Source organism: Hesperophylax consimilis, chromosome 6 (assembly GCF_061612785.1).
Source record: "Hesperophylax consimilis isolate HC1 chromosome 6, BYU_Hcon_1.0, whole genome shotgun sequence".
Classification (NCBI taxonomy): domain Eukaryota; kingdom Metazoa; phylum Arthropoda; class Insecta; order Trichoptera; family Limnephilidae; genus Hesperophylax; species Hesperophylax consimilis.
The window spans coordinates 20,164,690-20,183,705 of NC_142841.1; the positions used below are offsets into that span (position 1 = coordinate 20,164,690).

The following is a 19,016-nucleotide window of genomic DNA, read 5'->3' on the forward strand; positions in this document are numbered from 1 at the left end:
GGCCTGTGCTCTGATGTGGGCAACTAGGCGAATCTGCGGCAGAACGTGGGGTCTCAAACCTAAAATGATGCAATGGCTTTACACAGCCGTTGTAAAACCAAGGATCATGCACGCAGCCCTGGTCTGGTGGAGCAGAACAACACTGAAAACAGTGATGGTCACACTCAATCACATACAGGGACTTGCATGCAGAAGCATCACAGGAGCCATGAGAACCACTCCAATACTAGCCATGGGAGTGCTGCTGAACCTACCCCCACTAAACATAGAAATAGAGGGGGCGGCGATGGCGGCAGCCTACAGGTTACATTGCAATGGCCAATGGAGAGGAGAGTTGCCCAGAAACAGTCACACGGAGATAGGAATAAGACTGAGGGCAATTAATCCGACGGCTGGGATGAAGCAGGACGGCAAGCAAGCCGAATACTTCTTCGGACAGCTGTTTAAAGTGACGTACCCCACAAGGGAGGAGTGGGAGGTCCCAGGTCCAAACTCCAAACAGGAACTAATCTGGTTCACAGACGGGTCCAAGATGGAGGAAGGAACAGGGGCCGGGGTCTGTCTACAGGGATCTAAGAGGGAACTCAGTATACCTCTAGGAATGCACTGCACTGTGTTTCAAGCTGAGATGAAAGCCATCTTAGCCTGCGCACAGGAGAATATGAGTATCGGGTACAGAAATAAGAACATAAACATATGTTCGGATAGCCAGGCGGCCTTAATGGCACTGGAAAGTAACCGATGCGACTCCAGACTGGTGATGGAATGCAGGACTATCCTCATAGAACTGGCGACCATCAATAAAGTAACCCTGCTCTGGGTACCAGGACATAAAGGTATTGAGGGCAACGAGCGGGCTGACGAACTAGCAAGGAAAGGGGCGAAAGCACCACTTGTGGGATCTGAGCCGGCCGTAGGAGTAGCAGCTTGCCACACCAAACTACACATCAAGAGGTGGGTCAAATCCCAACACTGGAAGGAATGGAAGAAGGCACCCGGAATGAGGCAATCTAAAGTACTCATAAACGGACCGGACCCTAACCGAACCAGGCAACTACTCGATATGGACAGAAACTCACTGAGGGAACTGGTAGGACTATTAACGGGACACTGCCATCTCAGGAGACACATGCAACTGTTGGGAGTGGAAAACACCAATATCTGTAGGATATGTGAAGAGGAGGAAGAGACTCCAATTCACCTATGGTGCCAATGTCCCGCTCTGCTGGGAATAAGGCTCAGATACCTGGGAAGACACAGTGTGGAACCAGAAGACATCACCACATATCCAATGACAGCCCTGGTGAACTTCATAAAAGGGACCGGGTTACTGGCAAGGTAATGAGGTAAAATGGGAGATAGTACAATGGGCCTATGGCCTAAGTGCTCGCGGGGAACGTAAGTAAACCGCCTCCGACTATAAAAAAAAAAAAAAAAAAAAAACTATATACATCTTTATGTTAGATGGAGGTTGCAGACAGAGAGGACTTCGATTGAAAATTGTTACCATTACTAATAATTGAATGTATGTCAAATTTAATATTTCTTTATTTTGTGTTTATAATGTACACACCGTTCATTACTACGGCAGAGGAAATAGTTCATGTCTAGGATCGGAATTAAAACAGAATAGAAAGATTAGTTAAATTTAGATTTGGTTTTAATGTTTTTGAGTCTTTCAATAGCTGAGTTTCATTTACTCTACCTTCTAAAATAACATAGGTTACCACACCAACGAATTACATTAACCTTTCTATATCTTAAAACAAAAAATCACACAACGTTAGATGAAAGATTATTGTACGATAAAACAACGAAGATCTTGTTTACTATGTAAAAAAATCATAGGGACTCGTGGAGGTTTAGGCAATAGGAGTTAGAACCTCCTTACATTTAAAAAAAAAAGTTGGGAGCTTTAAGCCCACGAAGGGTTATTTTCCATTAACAGCCACGGGTAGGCTCAGTTAATTAGTAGATGAGTCGAGAGGCTCAGATAGGTAGCTCCGAAGGTCGGTTCATCACAATTGGTCCACGTGATTAGGAGCAGTTCGTCGAAAAAATCCATTTCGTCACATTTGATTTACCGTGACCAGGAGAAATATATATATGTCCAAAAAGGCATTTCATTACAGTGTATTCAATTCCTTGGCTGGCTAAGTCCTCCATCACAGCATAAACATTTTCCGCTTACTGTGGTGGTAGTAAGAGATTTTCAAATATTGTCAGGTTATTTGTAACCAAGGAATGTTTGTCTTTCTTTAAAAAAATATATATTATTTCGTCCAAATTCGAAAATCATTTGTTGAGGTTTTGACCCAATTGACATAATACATTTAATTTTATCCATTGGGTAAATTACTTGTATATTTGTGAGTAGTTAATTTTGCGTAAAAATCACATATGTCCTTCAAAGGGATAGATATAGATAGTCCTTATTAGAGGACATATAAGATTCTGCATGGCGGAATTTTGTAGGTTCTATTAGAAATTTACTATTATCTCCTTGCGCTTTTATAAAACGTATCACCAAATCATAATGCCATATGAATATTTTTAATAAATTCGTTTCTCAAAAATTATATAAGATGTGGTATTTCTCCGTGCTTATCAAGAGATTTTGGATTTAAATTACTTGCCTACAAATATTTTATAAATTGCCGGCGGTACCGCGAACCAATCGTGAAGCGTAGTTCCCTGCTTGGTCGACATACTACTTGCGTAGAAAAATTGGCAGATTGTGCTGAATTTGTTTTTAAAAATCACTATTCTTAGTTCTTAGTCACGATCGTTTTTAATCATAATCGTTCTTATTTATTACCGCGTTTAATTGTCATATGATGAATATGTATGTGAGCAATACGTATGTGTTGAAAAATCACGTTATGAAAATGTTTTTTTTTAAGTTACTGGTCACCGCATTTTTGGGTATTTTTAGGGATTTTTTTGTCTTGGCTAGGGAGTTTTTATTTTTTGTCCTGGTAATGCTGCTGGGAGTTTCAACATGGTTTCAATTATTTACCTGGCAACACTGGTTGTGTTGTATGTTGAATCCAATTTGACAGCGCTTTGATTTGATGGGTCCTAGAATAAATGTGACCTCATGAAAAACAACAGTTTCTAATATGGTGTTCGAAACCATTGTTGCGGATGTTTTAAATAGGTTTCTTGGCGACTATGTGGAAAATTTGGATAGATCCCAATTAAAAATTGGTATTTGGGGTGGTAAGTTAGGTTATATTATTACAATATTTTGCTGATTGTATCGGTTTTCTTTCACCCGGACTCACCCGGTATGCTCTCAAACCTTCTCCCATTTGAAAACGTGTTTGATTTCGAAAGTTATTGATATGACCTGCCACATATTACGTTTTTTTGAAGTTGTGATTTGATTTTAACAATATTGCATTAGTGCAGTTCTAACATTAGTGTTATGATTGATCTAACGTTACGGATTTCGTAATAATTAAAAAAATTGTCACGCAATTCAAAATATACGACATTTCCATAAAAGATAAAATTATTTTCACACTATTTTCAATAACATTGTCTGGTTATATTTAGAACTAGTGAAGACTATTAATTATTACACCTCTGTGAGAGGAATTTATTGCCTACCTACTATCATTATTCAGAAATCCACCGGTGGTATGGACCTATTGACATTTGGGATTTTTTCCTATGAAAATATATTCTAATTATTCCTATAGGTAGGATATAATATTCAATTATATATATATGTGTGTACAAAATTTAATATTGCGCAAATGTGTATCTTCAAATCCATTATTGGGTGAAATGCAGATCACGCCAAACTCTGGGAATTGAATAAAAATGCACTTTCTAGATGAGAAAAGTGTGTAGAAACTCATTAAAAAAAGAATTAAGGCGCGGAAGAATAAATTGAGGGAGATACAGCCGATCAAAGTTTAATAAAATTGCACTTCGCGATCTGAGGGTAATATTCGGTTTATGGGAGTATAACCGAAATTGAACTTGATTTAGACTAATTTAGGGCTGGGGAATCCGAATCCGAATCTGAAAGAATTAGGTGGGGGTCGGCACTATTAACTGAGTTATAGGGTTTTGAAACTTCGTACGCGATACATAGGAACCATGTTTTATTTATCAATTATGACTTAAGAAAATCAAATTAGCAACTATTTACTTTTGAAATTTCAGTAGTGCCAACCAAAAAAAGAAAAGTGTTGCCATATAATAGTAATATTTTTTTACAAAATAGGTTAGGTGTTTAGTTTGGGTTAGAGTAGGCAGAAGAACATGGGAAAAAGGTATTAGAATTAAATCACAAACCAGTCTATACAAACCTAGCGTAGCCCACAAACTACTTGAAAACTGGGATATAACTCTAAAGGGGACGCGAGCAGGCGTTATTAAAGGGGCAATTTTGTGTAACAGGAAATAACATGGAAAAAAGGTATTAGTATTAAATCACAAACCGTCTATACAAACCTAGCGTAGCCCACAAACTACTTGAAAACTGGGATAAAACTCTAAAGGGGACGCGAGTGGGCGTTATTAAAGGGTCATTTTTTTGTTATAGAAAATCACAGTTAGGTTAGGTTATATATATACATAAATTAAGTATTTACAAGATTTTAAATAATAAACTACCAATCTGGCAAATGATATTTAATTTTCAGAATTTTCCATGCATTGATATTATTATATGGCAACACTTTTTATTTTTTGGATGGCACTACTGAAATTTCAAAAGTATTAAAAGTTTTTAATTTGATTTTCGTGACAAAATATGGCGGCGGACTGTCCGAATATGGTGATAATATCAGATCGCGAAGTGCAATTTATTAAATTTTGATCGGCTGTATCTCCCTCAATTTATTCTTCCGCGCCTTAATTATTTTTTTAATGAATTTCTACACACTTTTTTCATCTAGAAAGTGCATTTTTATTCAATTCCCAGAGTTTGGCGTGATCTGCATTCCTCCCCCATTATTTTGTATTTTAATAAGGTACATGGGTGTGGTCTAGGTTTGTACATTAACAGATTGTTGTAAATTTTAATTTTGTTCCATTTAATGTCAAAACAAATTGTTTGTAGATTAATAAAATTAATATTTTTTGTTTTTGGGTAACACCTCGGTTATTAAATTTACATATGGATGTTAAATTTACATATTACAATAACAATGTTAAATTTACACAAGCATGTTGTTCACAATTTATCTATATACATAAAATGCTTGTTTGTCCAAATCTTAAATCTCCGAAAGTTCTTCGCCGATGTTTTTATATACTTATATTATATAGATGTCACCTGTGACAGATAAAAACATGTTTTTTTTAAAAAAACAGCGCAATCTGTTGGACAAACATGCTTTTTTAAAAAAACAGCGCTATCTGTTGGACGTAAAAGCAACACGCGCTATTGTTTCTCTATTTGCACAGAGAGACTTGGAGAGCGGGGTACAGTTAGTATCAAATATATTTTATTTTAAAAATAATTTTCATCATAGATTTTTGTGTTGTATCTTAGGTGATGTTGTGTTGGAAAATCTCGTCCTAAAGCAAAATGCTCTCAATGACTTGGATCTGCCTGTGCAAACGGTTTTCGGCCATCTGGGTGAGTTTTACTATTAGAAATATATATTTCAATCTTAACAAAAGCTGGAGTCGGTATACATGTGAATGTACAAGGAAAACCATAAAAAAATGTGAGTAATATGAGGACATATAAGGAAATTGGAGCATAAGTAATGTTCCCTCTAAGGTATGCGGGTGGGCGACTGCATATCTTTTAAAATATGTCCTCAAAAAAAGGAATGTATCTACTACATGTACTGCCATAAATAAACTAGATTGATAACTTCATGCTTTTTCTATAAAAAAAATTGGTCCTCTATTTAACCATAGATATGCCAATATTTAGACACATTTTTTAAAAATATAATAAAAAGTAAATATCGGGTATTCTATGTATTCAAGTATGCTCCACGATCGTTTCCAAAATAGATTCTCCTTCCAACATAAATAGGTTTGAAACTTATGTCGAAATGAATTGAAATCTGAACAGCCTTTAACACTACACTGAACTTTTGGAATCGACTTTTTCAGCAAATAAGATATTCACATTGAATTACGTCGGCTTCGGAACCACAACAAGAAACGACAAGACATAAAAGTAAAAGATTTCAAACCACCATAGATATTCCACAGTTTTTCGATCGACATTCAGAGTTTTTCATTGGTGGATGTGGTTAGCGATTGTGTGACGTCACAAACCATGGAGATTACCGTGTCTTTTTTTCGGTTCCAATTTTCGATCGGAGTTATACCCCCCTGGGTACTACCCTATTTCTTCCTTTAATATCTTGCACAGTTAAGTTAATGTTGATCATAAGACTTGTGCTTGTTGCTGAACATTTGAATTTTAATGTTAAGTACTTGTTTTTACCTCTTCATTGGAACTCGGTAATGTGTGTAGAAATGTAGCATTCAGCCAATGCAGGTAATTTATAAAAAAAATCCCTTAAGTGGCCTTCGTATTGAATCGCATTTTACATGAATATGTTAATTGCAATGCTAAAATTAAATTTCAACCTTTAACGTAAGTATTAAAGCAATATAATTTACTTTAATATCGATGCGAATGATGTAGGAAGATCACAGTAAATAAATGTTATCTGGAAGATTTACTATTTTTTGTGTTATAATTAAAATTCTGCAACCTCTTGGTTTAAAGTGTAATATTTAGATTGAGTTTATCAGAGAATGCTTACAGTTCTGCACATTACATTTTATTACTCCTTTGTATGGCTGTAGCAACAATAATCTTATCTATAAGGTAACACTGTGATTGCATCATGTAATTTGCATAATGATTGTCTCCATGGTCGAGGGGTAACGCTCTCGATTAGCAAGGTTCGAATCAAGGTTTCAAGGTTCTCATAGGTTCAAACTCCAGCGTGCACAGGTAAATTTTATTTGATTAATTTGTGTTATTTCACAAATTATTCATTTAAAATAATATATAGTATATTTGTAGCACGTTCCATATTGGAAGATACTCTCAGTATTGCCCTGGTGTAATACCACCATTCAAAATTGAAAAATTGCTTGAAATGGCTTTGGTCAGGTACTTCCTCACCTTCCTCTTCCACATCCCATTACCCTTCCCATTAACTTCAGCACACAACATACCCCAATTGGGGATGCTATAGTCTCACTGGCTGCAGACGGCTGGGAGCGGTTGGGACCCTTGTGAACTTTCACATTAAAAAAATAAAATAAATAAGGAGCTTGAGTGAAAATATTATGTTGTAAAATCATATATTCATATATATCAACAAATGCTGATTCTGAATATACAATATAAGTGTTATTAAATATAATTTATACATAGTATTAATAAATCATCATTTAATAATGAGAGGTTTAAACGCCCTGTGATTGGTTGGTTGATTCTGAGAGAACTTACACTTCTACCTGACGGGTCGGTAGGCCGTGTGCATTAAGAATGTATTCAATATTGTGCAAAGTTGCATTGCGTTGACTCGCACACGGTTCTCCATTTCGGTGTACAAATTATTTTAAAAGAATTCATGTTTTTTGGAAATCTTGCTAACTATTTAACTTGTTAATTTGATACCGACCTGAGTGGAGTTCACCTTACTGTTAACCGACAAAATCTAGGTACGTGTGATTTCACGCTTACTCCACAAGATTTCGATTGTTTCAATTTCGACAATAGTAAAAGAAATAACAAATACCGTTATTTAAGTTAGAAGGTGAACTTTCATAAATAAATTTCCTTATTGTATCTATCCGGAATTTAAAGGTCAACATAGTTATTTTCACTGAGCAGCATCATTTCCTTTATGAGCTATGGAACTTTGAAATACCCATACTACAAAATGTGTTTAATTTATGGCAGTAATTATTATAATAATAATATTTGGATGATTTGTGAAAAATCACCTTAAGGGCTTAATACGTAATGTATTTCAACAATGCTCAGTTTATTTTAACTATAGACTAAACAAACTATTATGAACTTATGGCTAACAGGTGTCTCCCGCGCTGCTTCAGTGAACCTCTGGCAGGTCTGGCCCAAGAGACGCTACGTATACTGTCTGCTTCGGAGTAAATCTAACCCAGAGGGAGAATGTACTCATTGAAACCCTTCTTTAATAATCCCGTTACAAATAGCCTTTATGAAAGGAGTTAGATTCTCTCATGGTTAGTCATGTAATATTGTGTTAATGATGAGTAATTTTGACATTACTCTATTAAGTGACAAGCTCAAATTGCACCAGGCCAAAAGGTCAAATAGCATGGCCCACTTTATCTTTTGACATTGTTTTTATTGAATCACGTTCATGACTCTTATCTAAGAATATGTATTTTTTCCAATTCTCAAACAACTTTTATGTAATATACATAGTCTTGTCTAAAAAAATATTATTCAAGATTTGTTTTTTTGCGTGAATACCGCACAAGAGTCCCAACTGTCGGAAGCCTGCAGATATCCCCAATTGGGTTTGTTGTGAAGCTGAGGTTATTGGGGAGGGAAATGAGGCATGGCTAAAGTCATTTCAAGCAACGTTAAAAAAATATTATTACAGAGATACACAAAATTTTGAGAATGTGCCTTTAACTGTTACCAGCTGAAGTGTAGCTGGGAGTTATCCTTAGGAGATAGACAAACACCAATGGGGACTGTTCTGTAGGCCTTTTAAAGATATACAGTTCCGTAGTACATTATTTTGATGTATCTCAGAAGGTTTTTTAGCCAGCGTTAGAAATGTAAGCTCCCGGAAATATTTTTTTTACAACTTGATTCCAAAACATCGATTTTTGTCTACTTTCTATAATTATAATATGCATGCATTATTTATACATAAACCTTCCGGAAGAAATTCTCTCAATGATAGTGAAAACCCTATCAAATTCCGTTGCGTGTTTATAATAATAATAATAATATCTTTATTTAGGAAAGTTTACACATTACAACTATACATACATATTATGGTGTACATTGATTTGTAACTTTTATATTTAAGGTTATAAAAATACAAAAATAATATTGTGAAGGTAAAGAGAAAATAAAAGTACAGTTGAGGTTTCTCAAATACCGCCTCACTAGGCTAGCCTGTGTTGAGGCAGAATTTTTCGTGTTAGTTCCTAATACCTTTGAACATGCCTATACTTGTATTGAGAAGTATTCGCTCAATAATGTGGTGACTTCAATAACTGCGAATTTGGGTGAATGCACCCAAGAAGAACTAAGCGCACAAACAAACAGGCAGACGCCGATAGCAACTTAATTTTATGCTATTTAGAGATTAGTTATTATTAATAAGTAGCGCATACCCGTGAAACATCATGGCATAGTTACCTTTTATCACATGAGTAGCAGTGCGTGGGGACTGGATTCGGTAGTTTCCAGTCGTTCGGCTTTAAAGCGTTGAAGGTCAAGGAAAACAAGGATTTGCTAATTTGTATATCCCTATATTATAATAATCCCTATATGTATTTTTTTTTTTTTTTTTAAAGAAAGACAAACATTCCCAGGTTACGAATAACCCAACAATGTTTGAAAATCTCCTACTACCACCACAGAAAGCCGAAAATGTTGCTTGTGTTGTGATGGAGGACTTAGCCAGCCGAGGAATCGAACACGCGACGCTCGGGTGAGACCCAAGCGCTATTGATTGAATGGGGATAGTCTTAATTTCCGACAAATAGAAAATGTCAATTAAAATAATATTATGTTAAGCATTTTATCGCTTATCTGGATTCTCCAAACAAACACTTACAATTTTGAAAAAGAAACTTAAACTCAAAGCAAAAGTTCGTTGAACCGGAGTTACAGACAGTATAAAATGAAGAGATAGGTATATGGATATGTTAAAAGGAGCCTATAAGAGATTATCATAAATTCATAATTAAATGTTCACGAACGCAAAATAATGAAATACACACATAAAATTAGAAGATCCTCTCAGTATTGCCTGGTGAGAGTTCACCATTCAGAATCGAATTGTTGCTTGAAATGGCATAAGCCAAGTTTGGTGATCAGATGAGATAGCCAGGTAATTCCCAACCTTCCTCTCACTTATCTCCTTCCCCTCCCCACTTCCTTTAGCCTCACAACATTCCCCAATTTGTGAATGCCAGAGATCCTCTATATCCGTGCAGATGGAATACTCATGCGGTAATCACATATAAAATAACGAAAGAGTCTGATAATCAGAGATGTGCAAAATAGGTACCCAAAACCATTTGAAATGCAAAATGGAAATGGGTCAAAAATTTTCCATTTGAAAATGCAAAATGGTTTTTAGAAAAGCAAAATGGTTTCTCAGGTCAAACAATTAAAATAATTATAGAATTTTTAAACAATTTTGTCATTTAATAATGGAAATCAATGTAGAATAAATATATTACTTGATGGTAAATCCAAAAACACCACGACTACAGATAATGAAACCACAAAAAATTTGCGCGGGACTAATATTGCCAACGTAAAAACATAGAAACTGCTAACTAACATTTAATATTACAGCGTCATGGCCCCATGTTCAGTATTTTTTGTAACTCAATTGCCAGGGCTCCTACCAGGGAGCAACTTGACAAATGTAAATTACCTCTCATAGCGAGGTTGAGGACCGACTGATATTTGGGGCTTATGAAAAAAAATGAGTGGAGATAGTAGGAAGAATGTTGCAAAAAAGCATTTAAAATGGAAAATGCATTGAGAAAAGCATTTAAATGCAAAATGCAAAATGGTTTTTAGAAAAGCATTTAAAATGCAAAATGGAAAATACCCATTTTGCATTTTGCATTTCCATTTGAAATGGATTTATTTGAAATAAAGCACATCTCTGCTGATAATGCACATAACAGAGTGAAAGCGGTCCAGTCTTTAAAAGGAATGGAGTTATTAATTTTTTAATCAAATTTATATTTCTTTGATTTAGGCAAGTTGGTGCTCAAAATACCATGGAAGAATTTGTATGGAGCTTCTGTAGAAGCATCGGTTGAGAGATTATTTTTGCTGGTCGCTCCTAACCAAGAAGTCAAATATGATCCGGAGAAGGAAGATCGTATTCTCCTGCAAAGCAAGCAAAGTGAGCTGCAGAGGGTTGAAGATGCCAAGAAGAGGGAAGCGGAAAAAGGTCATTATTGCATTTTTAAAGATATTCTATTACACAATATTGAATCCAGTTTGTGCATGTGTATTTGAAAATACATGTAGCCTTACTAAAAAAAATCACTTCATAAATGTTAAACTGGGTTTTACTTACACTTTGTAAGACTGTTAAAGTTTAGATTGGAGTTGGTGCAAATAAAAAATATCTTTAACTGGGCTCCGAAAGAACTGGCAATGTCACATTTCAGAAGACTGACATGTGAATTCCCACCTTGAAAAAGTGAGGTTATTTCAGACATATTATTTTTCAATTGACTGTTACCTTGTGAATTTTGTAAGAATTCTATGAAAGTGGTTTTTTAATAACGTTAATGTTTTATGTATGTGTTGGTATATATAAATCATAGAAATCAGTTTTTGTACTGTGCTAACAATGAATTCAAAATCTCATATTTTGTCGTTATTCTCTGGGAATAATAATATATTTTAATAATTATTTATTTTATTGTATAAAGGAGATAAAAAGTGAGATGACAGTTTTCTTGCAGATTCCCCAAATAAAAGGTATGTCTTTTCAAAATTTCGCATTCGCTGCAATTTTTGAAGTTTGCAGTTGGCAGTAAAATGCAGAGGATGGGAAATTCAAAATATTTTAATTCATAAATATTAAATACAAAAATCTTAATGGTAGTTTTATCTACTTTCTTAAAAAGGTGTTTGTTCTATGACATCTTCAAAAAGAAGAAATATATATAGCAGATTTACAATACCTTAGAATTATTCCAAAATGATGAAAATTTCAACTTTATACAACAGATACTGTACTATATATACATGGTGTCCGGAAACTCGTAGTACAAGCCGGAAACTGGAGAATGTATACCACACGGGGAACCCAAATAAACACAAAGTTTTTTGATTTGAGCATTTTTATAAAAAAAAAAAAACCAAAAAAATATATTATTCGGCTATTTCAGGGTTCAAATTTTTTCGTCATTATTTGTTTTACTTTTAAATTTTTAAATAGTTTTAATTAGTTGGGTACTTTGATCTTCAGTAATAATTTATAAGAATTTGATCAAAAAAAAAATCAACTTCTGACTCGATTTACTCGAAAACGAAAGCTCAAATCAAAAAAAATTATACTACAAAATCGACTCCAAATGTGATGTAGATTCACCAGTTTCCCGCTTGTACTACGAGTTTCCGTACACCATGTATATATATATATATATATTTTTTTTTTTTATTCATATTTCTTTTTTCATTTAAACCATAGATAATGTAACCACCACTGTTTTGAATTCATAACATATAATGCCCACGCACAGGCTTCGCCTTTGTGGGATTTTTTTGTTACTGTTTTATGTTTTATATAAATATAATGTACCTTTATGTATCAAAAAAATTGCCAATAAAAAAAAACATAAACTACTCTCTATGGCTATGTAAACAATGTACATATATATCTTTCTATGAACCATTTTATATCAGTTTCTTTATTATTTTCACGTACACGGTCGTTTTTAAATTAAATAAAGTATAAACCATGTTTTTTAGTAAGGCTGTAAAGGTTTAGAATTGTTTCCTCCCTACAGCAAATTGTTGACTTTACTGGCTCTAAGTGCTATTTTTTTCTATTAGATTTTAGCTACTCAAAAAGGCGGTAATCGTATTTATATTTTGAAAGGTGATTTTTGTATCTCGACTTCCGCACCTTTTAAATTTTGAATAATAATTTTTTTTCAACTGTAATTTTTTAATGCATATTTTATTTAGCTATCAAATTTTTGCATTTTGTATCTAGCGAATATCTATTCTAAAACTATTATGATAATATTCTATTACTTACATACTAAAATTTGGACTTCACAAAATTGAGACATATCCCACTAAAAACTGCAAGATTTTTAGCTTTCTTAACATTTAAAGGAAGTTTATATTATTAAACTTTTGCATTAGAGGTGAGTCCTGTGAGTACTTACCGATAATGGGTACAATGAGTACACGTACAAAAAAATACCTGGTAAAAATACCCGGTACAAAATACTTTATACCTACTTTGAGTATCTGGGTACTGGGGACGGAGAGTGACGGGGACCTGAGGCGTGCTGAGGTACAAAATATTCTTAAATATTTTATACCTACCATGGGTATCTGGGGACAGCGAGTCACGGGGACCTTAGGCGTGCTGGGCACTGAGAAGGGAAGTTGAGGGGAAGGGAGGGGAGGAACAAGAAGGAATAATATTACTTACAGGTGTTCGAAATAAATAATGTTTGAGAGTTTTTTTATATGATTTTTATTTTTTGTACATTCGTAGCGTAATGTTGTAAGGCGTATTACACTCCCTAGAAATTATTTATTAAGCATGAAACAGTAACATCATTTTAACAAAACATATATTATATGGTAATGAAATTAAATTAACACGTTTTCCTACATTGCTGTCTGTAATATCATCTCTACAGGTAACTTACTGTTAACTCAAAACCTGCTTAAAACGCCTCAACATCTGCAGCAGAATTTGGATTTTCTGGTTCATTCCAATCAACGCTAATACTCATTCCTATTCTTCCTGAAAGCATTAAAGCAGTGGATTAATATATTTATTGGTTTTGCCAATGTTTTCGTTTCAATTGATCGATATGAATATAACACTTTTTCAACACAGTCATTTGGCCGGTGTCATTGTTGATGAATTACATGTAAAATAATAAGTCTTCTATTCTACTAACCATTTTGCGTTGCCCTGAATACATCTTCGTAAAGATGGTAGACCCTGGTGTGGGATTTGATCAGAGTAAGTGCTCACAAGTAGTCAGCAATACCTAGGAAATTACCAGAATTTTTTAACACATCATAACCTCACAAAGATCTGTATTTTATTTTCAAGACATAAGATTCTTGATATTGAATGTTTATGTTGATTTTTTACCTGATAAATTCAATGCAGGAGCCTTTCCGTCACCTCTACCGCCGTATTATTCCTGGAATACTACGGAAGGTTCATTAAAAGTCAACTATTTCGTGACATTATCTTCAAATGCGCTGAAAGCAAACCGTAATCCACCCTCCATTATCTTGTAGCGGATGTGGAAGATCCCAGTGGTACAAAGCCATCTCGCTAATATCGGATAAACAATTTATTAAAATCTGCCAATAAAATCTCCACAACGGCGCAGTAACTTCACAAAGTTCAGGATGTGAAGATGTCAAACACCATAAATAAACCATTCTATCAAAAACCATGCCATAGACACTCAGCTGTCAACAGTTTTACCATAGACATTCACCATCAATGGAGATTACCGTGGCTAAATACTCATAACTGTCCTTTTTCCTCGTACACCTTTCTAATAGGAAAGAGCGAAAAGGCATCTGTATTTTACAGTGATGAAAGCAAAAATATTTCTTTGTCCTTTTTCCTCATATAACTTTCTAACTGAGAGACCGACGAGACTGAGAAGTCAGTAATATTTTAAAGTACGAAGTACTTCAAGACCTGTGATACAAATATTAAACCAAGTATTTTGGAACCAGGTATTTTGGATATTTGTCACAAGTACAAAGTACGGCATGAATATACCCGGTACTTTTACTGGGTACGATAAATACGCCTCTCCTCTATTTTGCATCATGAATAAATGGTTTAATTTTTTCCATTCAATGAATGATTTATCATTTTAAGTGAAACACGCTCTAAGAGACTTAGGGCCATGATAATTTTTAATGGTAATATTGAAAACAATATTACCATTAAAATCCATTCATCACAATGTGAAAATAAAAAAGAATGCGGTAATGTAAATTGTTTACCAATAACATGCAAAAATAGTATAAAGTATCTGGGTATCATAGTAGATAGACACTTAAAATGGAACGAACAAGTCCAAAATACGGCAACCAGAGTAAGAAAACTTATTTACTTATTCATTAGATTGAGAAACATCCTTTGATATAACATGATTAAAATTATATATTTTTCTCTTGCCTAATCCATATTACAATATGGTATAATCGGTTGGGGAGGGACTTTCAAAACTAACCTTTCACCTGTAGAAAAGGTTCAGAGGTTAATTTTGAAAGTCATCCTAAGAAAACCATCGATATTTCCAACCACGCAGCTGTTTGACTCGTTTAGGGTTCTTAGCTTAAACAAAATTTTTAAAAAGAATGCACTGTTACAAATTCATAAAGACCATTTCAATTCAACAATTTCTACAAAAATAAGTAACCGATCTAGATCACGTGGTAACTTAGAAATTCCTAAATGTAATACTAGTGCTGGTCAACACCATTATAATTATCAAGGTATAAAATTGTTTAATGCCCTTCCGGATAAAATTAAAACTGAAAAAAATTACAAAACTTTCAAATCACAAATCAAACAACTTTTAGATAAACCCAACGGTAATCACAAGTTTTAATTTCATTGGATACATTTTTCAAATAATTGTTTATATGAACTCATTTGTAATTTTTATTAATTAAATTTTCCTAAATTTACGTTATGAATTTAGGAAAATTGATTAATGATTAATAAAAAAATATATATATATAAACAAAATTTAATATTTAAAAAAAAAATACATATCCTCCAAAGTTATATTATCCGCTTCCTAATATGTGCTAATATGCGTTTATTGTTGTTGCATTTTATTAAGTACCCATTTCATACAAGATTGCCAGCTCGGTCTTTGAACAATTTACTACCAGTACTGTACCTACCTACTATTATTTCGTACCTAATAAGTACATTTTTATTTTTATATCTTATTTTTTCTAAGTTTAATAACTATTATATTATTTATTTTTTAGTTTGTAATTAAATTTCTTATTTTCTTAATTATATAGTGTTATCAAATTTATCATCTAGTTTTATAGCTATTTGTTAATTTTTAGCTACATCAACTAGTGAAATTTTACAACCTATAATCCATAATGACCCACAACACTCCCCAACTCAAACACGAGAAATAATTTCTCAATTGAGTCGGGCAATTTTTTGTTAAAAATTTCTATTTTTTCGCAATCAGCCTCGAAATATCTACATTTGTAAATTATTGTAATGTGTTTATATATTCAATAAAAAAAAAAAAAAATGATGTAACAACACCAAAAAAAAAAAAAAAAAAATGTTTCGGAAAAAATCACACGTGAGAAAGTCATCACATCGACAATGACTCAATTTTCCATAAATTGGGTTGTTTCATCGTCCGTCAAGAGAAAATTCAACGAAAAATTCATGAAAATGTGATCACCCGAAATCGGTCGGTTAGCGCGTTAATCCAATTTTTTTAAGAATGACGCATGCACAAATATCACAATTGCGATCTGACCAGTTGTATGTACTACAAAGTACTGATTACTGGTGATAACGACTAGGCTATTTTGGCAAATAACGCAAAGAAAACCCAACGATTAAAATTTATGAAGTTAACGGTTTTGTGGGAAGAAGTTTAGATACCTTTTCTACATATAATATTGTCGAAATTCGTTTTTATATCGTTGGTTTCAGTGATTGAAAACTGGTAAAAACATTGAAATAGTACAAGTTTGTTTCTCTTGTCGATAATATATCACAAACTATTGCCAACTGTAAAAATGTATATTTTTCGATAATTTTACAAACTTTCTTCATATGATTGACATTTTCGATTAAGCGAGCCAGATACTTGAGTCGGAATAACAGAAGAGTATGTACGAGACCATGTATGAATATGAATGAGGTAAGGAGTGTGTGCCAAGACCAACTTGTTTGGCGGTCCGTCCTCTCTGCCTAACTCTGCGAAACGGCGGGATGGTTTTATTCTATAAAAACAATCCATAAAATGTCTTCCAACGATATTCTGGTAAAACTGTATTCTTCGCAACATTACCTAATGCAATTAAAGTTTGTGGGCTAGTCTGCCTAATAAACAATTGAATACATAATATATATTGTGCAAGAGGTGTTCAGGATTCGCTCTATCTTTCTACATGATTTCCTACACTGGCTTTGAGTCACAGAAATAGTTAAATTTATAAATACAGAATAAAGTGCTGAGCAGACTGGCACCATCATACTAAGCCGATATCTGCGTGAGGGACAATCGTACCGCTAAGGTCGGTAAAGCCTGGCCTTCGGACAGACTAGTTAAACCCTCACGTATGAATGTTGCATAGTTTGGGACACATTAGCACAAATCTGTAACTGGCATTAAAATTTTTAGAAGACAGATTAAAACAAATTTCTTTGTATAAAATATGTGTTGTGAAGCAATCTCAAAGCTTTATTACCTACTAGTCATGGCTGTATAAAAACACCTAATCTGCCATAATACATTAAGAGTGAATATCAAGATAACATACCACATATATCAAATTAACAGTACATAATACTATGGTTCGTGCCGAGGAAAACCGTTTGTTCATTTCCCTTGTATGTTTAATTGGGGGGTTGATATGGACACATGGAGATAATTTGGTTTCTGCATAGGAACAGCCACCATCCAAAACACAGGCTTGTCATAATATCATAAACCTGTTGCATTCCTCCAGTACATAAGTAGTTTTTATCTCTTAGACTGCGATGATGCTAAAACAAGTATGTATCAATAATATAATATATATTGTACTATATCCATTGGTACATGATAAATAAAATAGACAAAATTAAGAATTATATCAGATAATAACAATAAACTGACGGCATGATGTTGTATTTTATCACATTGTCTCCATTATGTTCAATGCTATCAGTAAAGTTATTCATAGGGCTTTCATTATTAATAATGTTGGGAAATTCAATAAAGAATTAGAAATATCAAGTATGTATCTATTAATTGATGTAAGTAATTGTAACCAACCTCGCACAATGTTTTATCTACATAAACAGCTTTTAAATGTTTCACAGTCACATAGTTTGGTTTAATTATTATTTCCCTGGGCATTACATTAATTTCCTATCTATTTTCATGATTCTGGTGTCATTTGAGCAACATTTTAGTCATTGGCTTTTAGGTTATATTTATGAAGAACCTCCCATCCCGGAAAAAGAATGAATAAATCAGTAATACGATTGCATGTTACCATATTAACTTTAATATATACGAATAAAAACTATGCTCATTGTTAAGCATTTATGTTTTATACATTGTAAAGAAATATTACGCAAAACGTACAAACAAAGAAATTTGACAGATGACAGGCGGCAAAGACGCATTCCAAAGACAACTTGTAAGTGTTGTGGCCTAAAAATGAATTCCTTTCGAATTCTCTGGAAAAATTGCCCGATTTGGCGAGAAACACTGAAACAGATTATTCAAATATAACGGAATCTTTTTTGGAGTTGAAATAACCCAATATGTATTTGAATTAAATCGATGTGAAGATTTTCTTACATTCTAAGGACGGGTTGTTTCGGAGATTTTGAACAAATCATCAAATTTCAACGCTCATTTTCGGGTTCTGTGAAAGTCTTATTCAAGTTCTGTTATTATATCATTATTGACTAGTTGTTTAACAGAACTGAAATGATAACAGAACTTGATAAAATCTTTCACAGAACTTGAAAATGAACTTTGAAATTTGAAGAATTGTTCAAATTCTCCGAAACAACCCGTCCCAATAGAACTTGGGAATCTGAACAATTGTTCAGTTTTTCCGGAACAACTAGCCCTTAATGTTCTTTCCGACTAAAGTGGCAATAACTAACTTCTAAAGTCTTTAAGTGAATCACGCCCTTAGAGACCTAATGTTCTTTCAGATGAAAGTAGCAATAACTAACTTCTAAAGTATTTAAGTGAAACACTCTTTTAGAGACCTAATGTTCTTTCAGATGAAAGTAGCAGTAACTAACATCTAAAGTCTTTAAGTGAAACACGCCTTTAGAGACCTA

General features: G+C 33.7%; 1 protein-coding gene across 1 annotated transcript in view; it reads left to right on the forward strand.

The window, feature by feature from the left end:
- The first annotated feature begins 3,030 nt into the window (after positions 1-3,030).
- Positions 3,031-19,016, forward strand: part of Vps13 (vacuolar protein sorting 13C) — a 115,757-nt gene continuing 99,771 nt past the window's right edge. Inside the window, exons 1-3 of the mRNA XM_089632438.1 lie at positions 3,031-3,222; positions 5,516-5,602; positions 10,962-11,159. Coding sequence (XP_089488564.1) covers positions 3,123-3,222; positions 5,516-5,602; positions 10,962-11,159 — 385 coding nt within the window. The 5' untranslated portion in view covers positions 3,031-3,122. The remainder of the gene's footprint in view (positions 3,223-5,515; positions 5,603-10,961; positions 11,160-19,016) is intronic.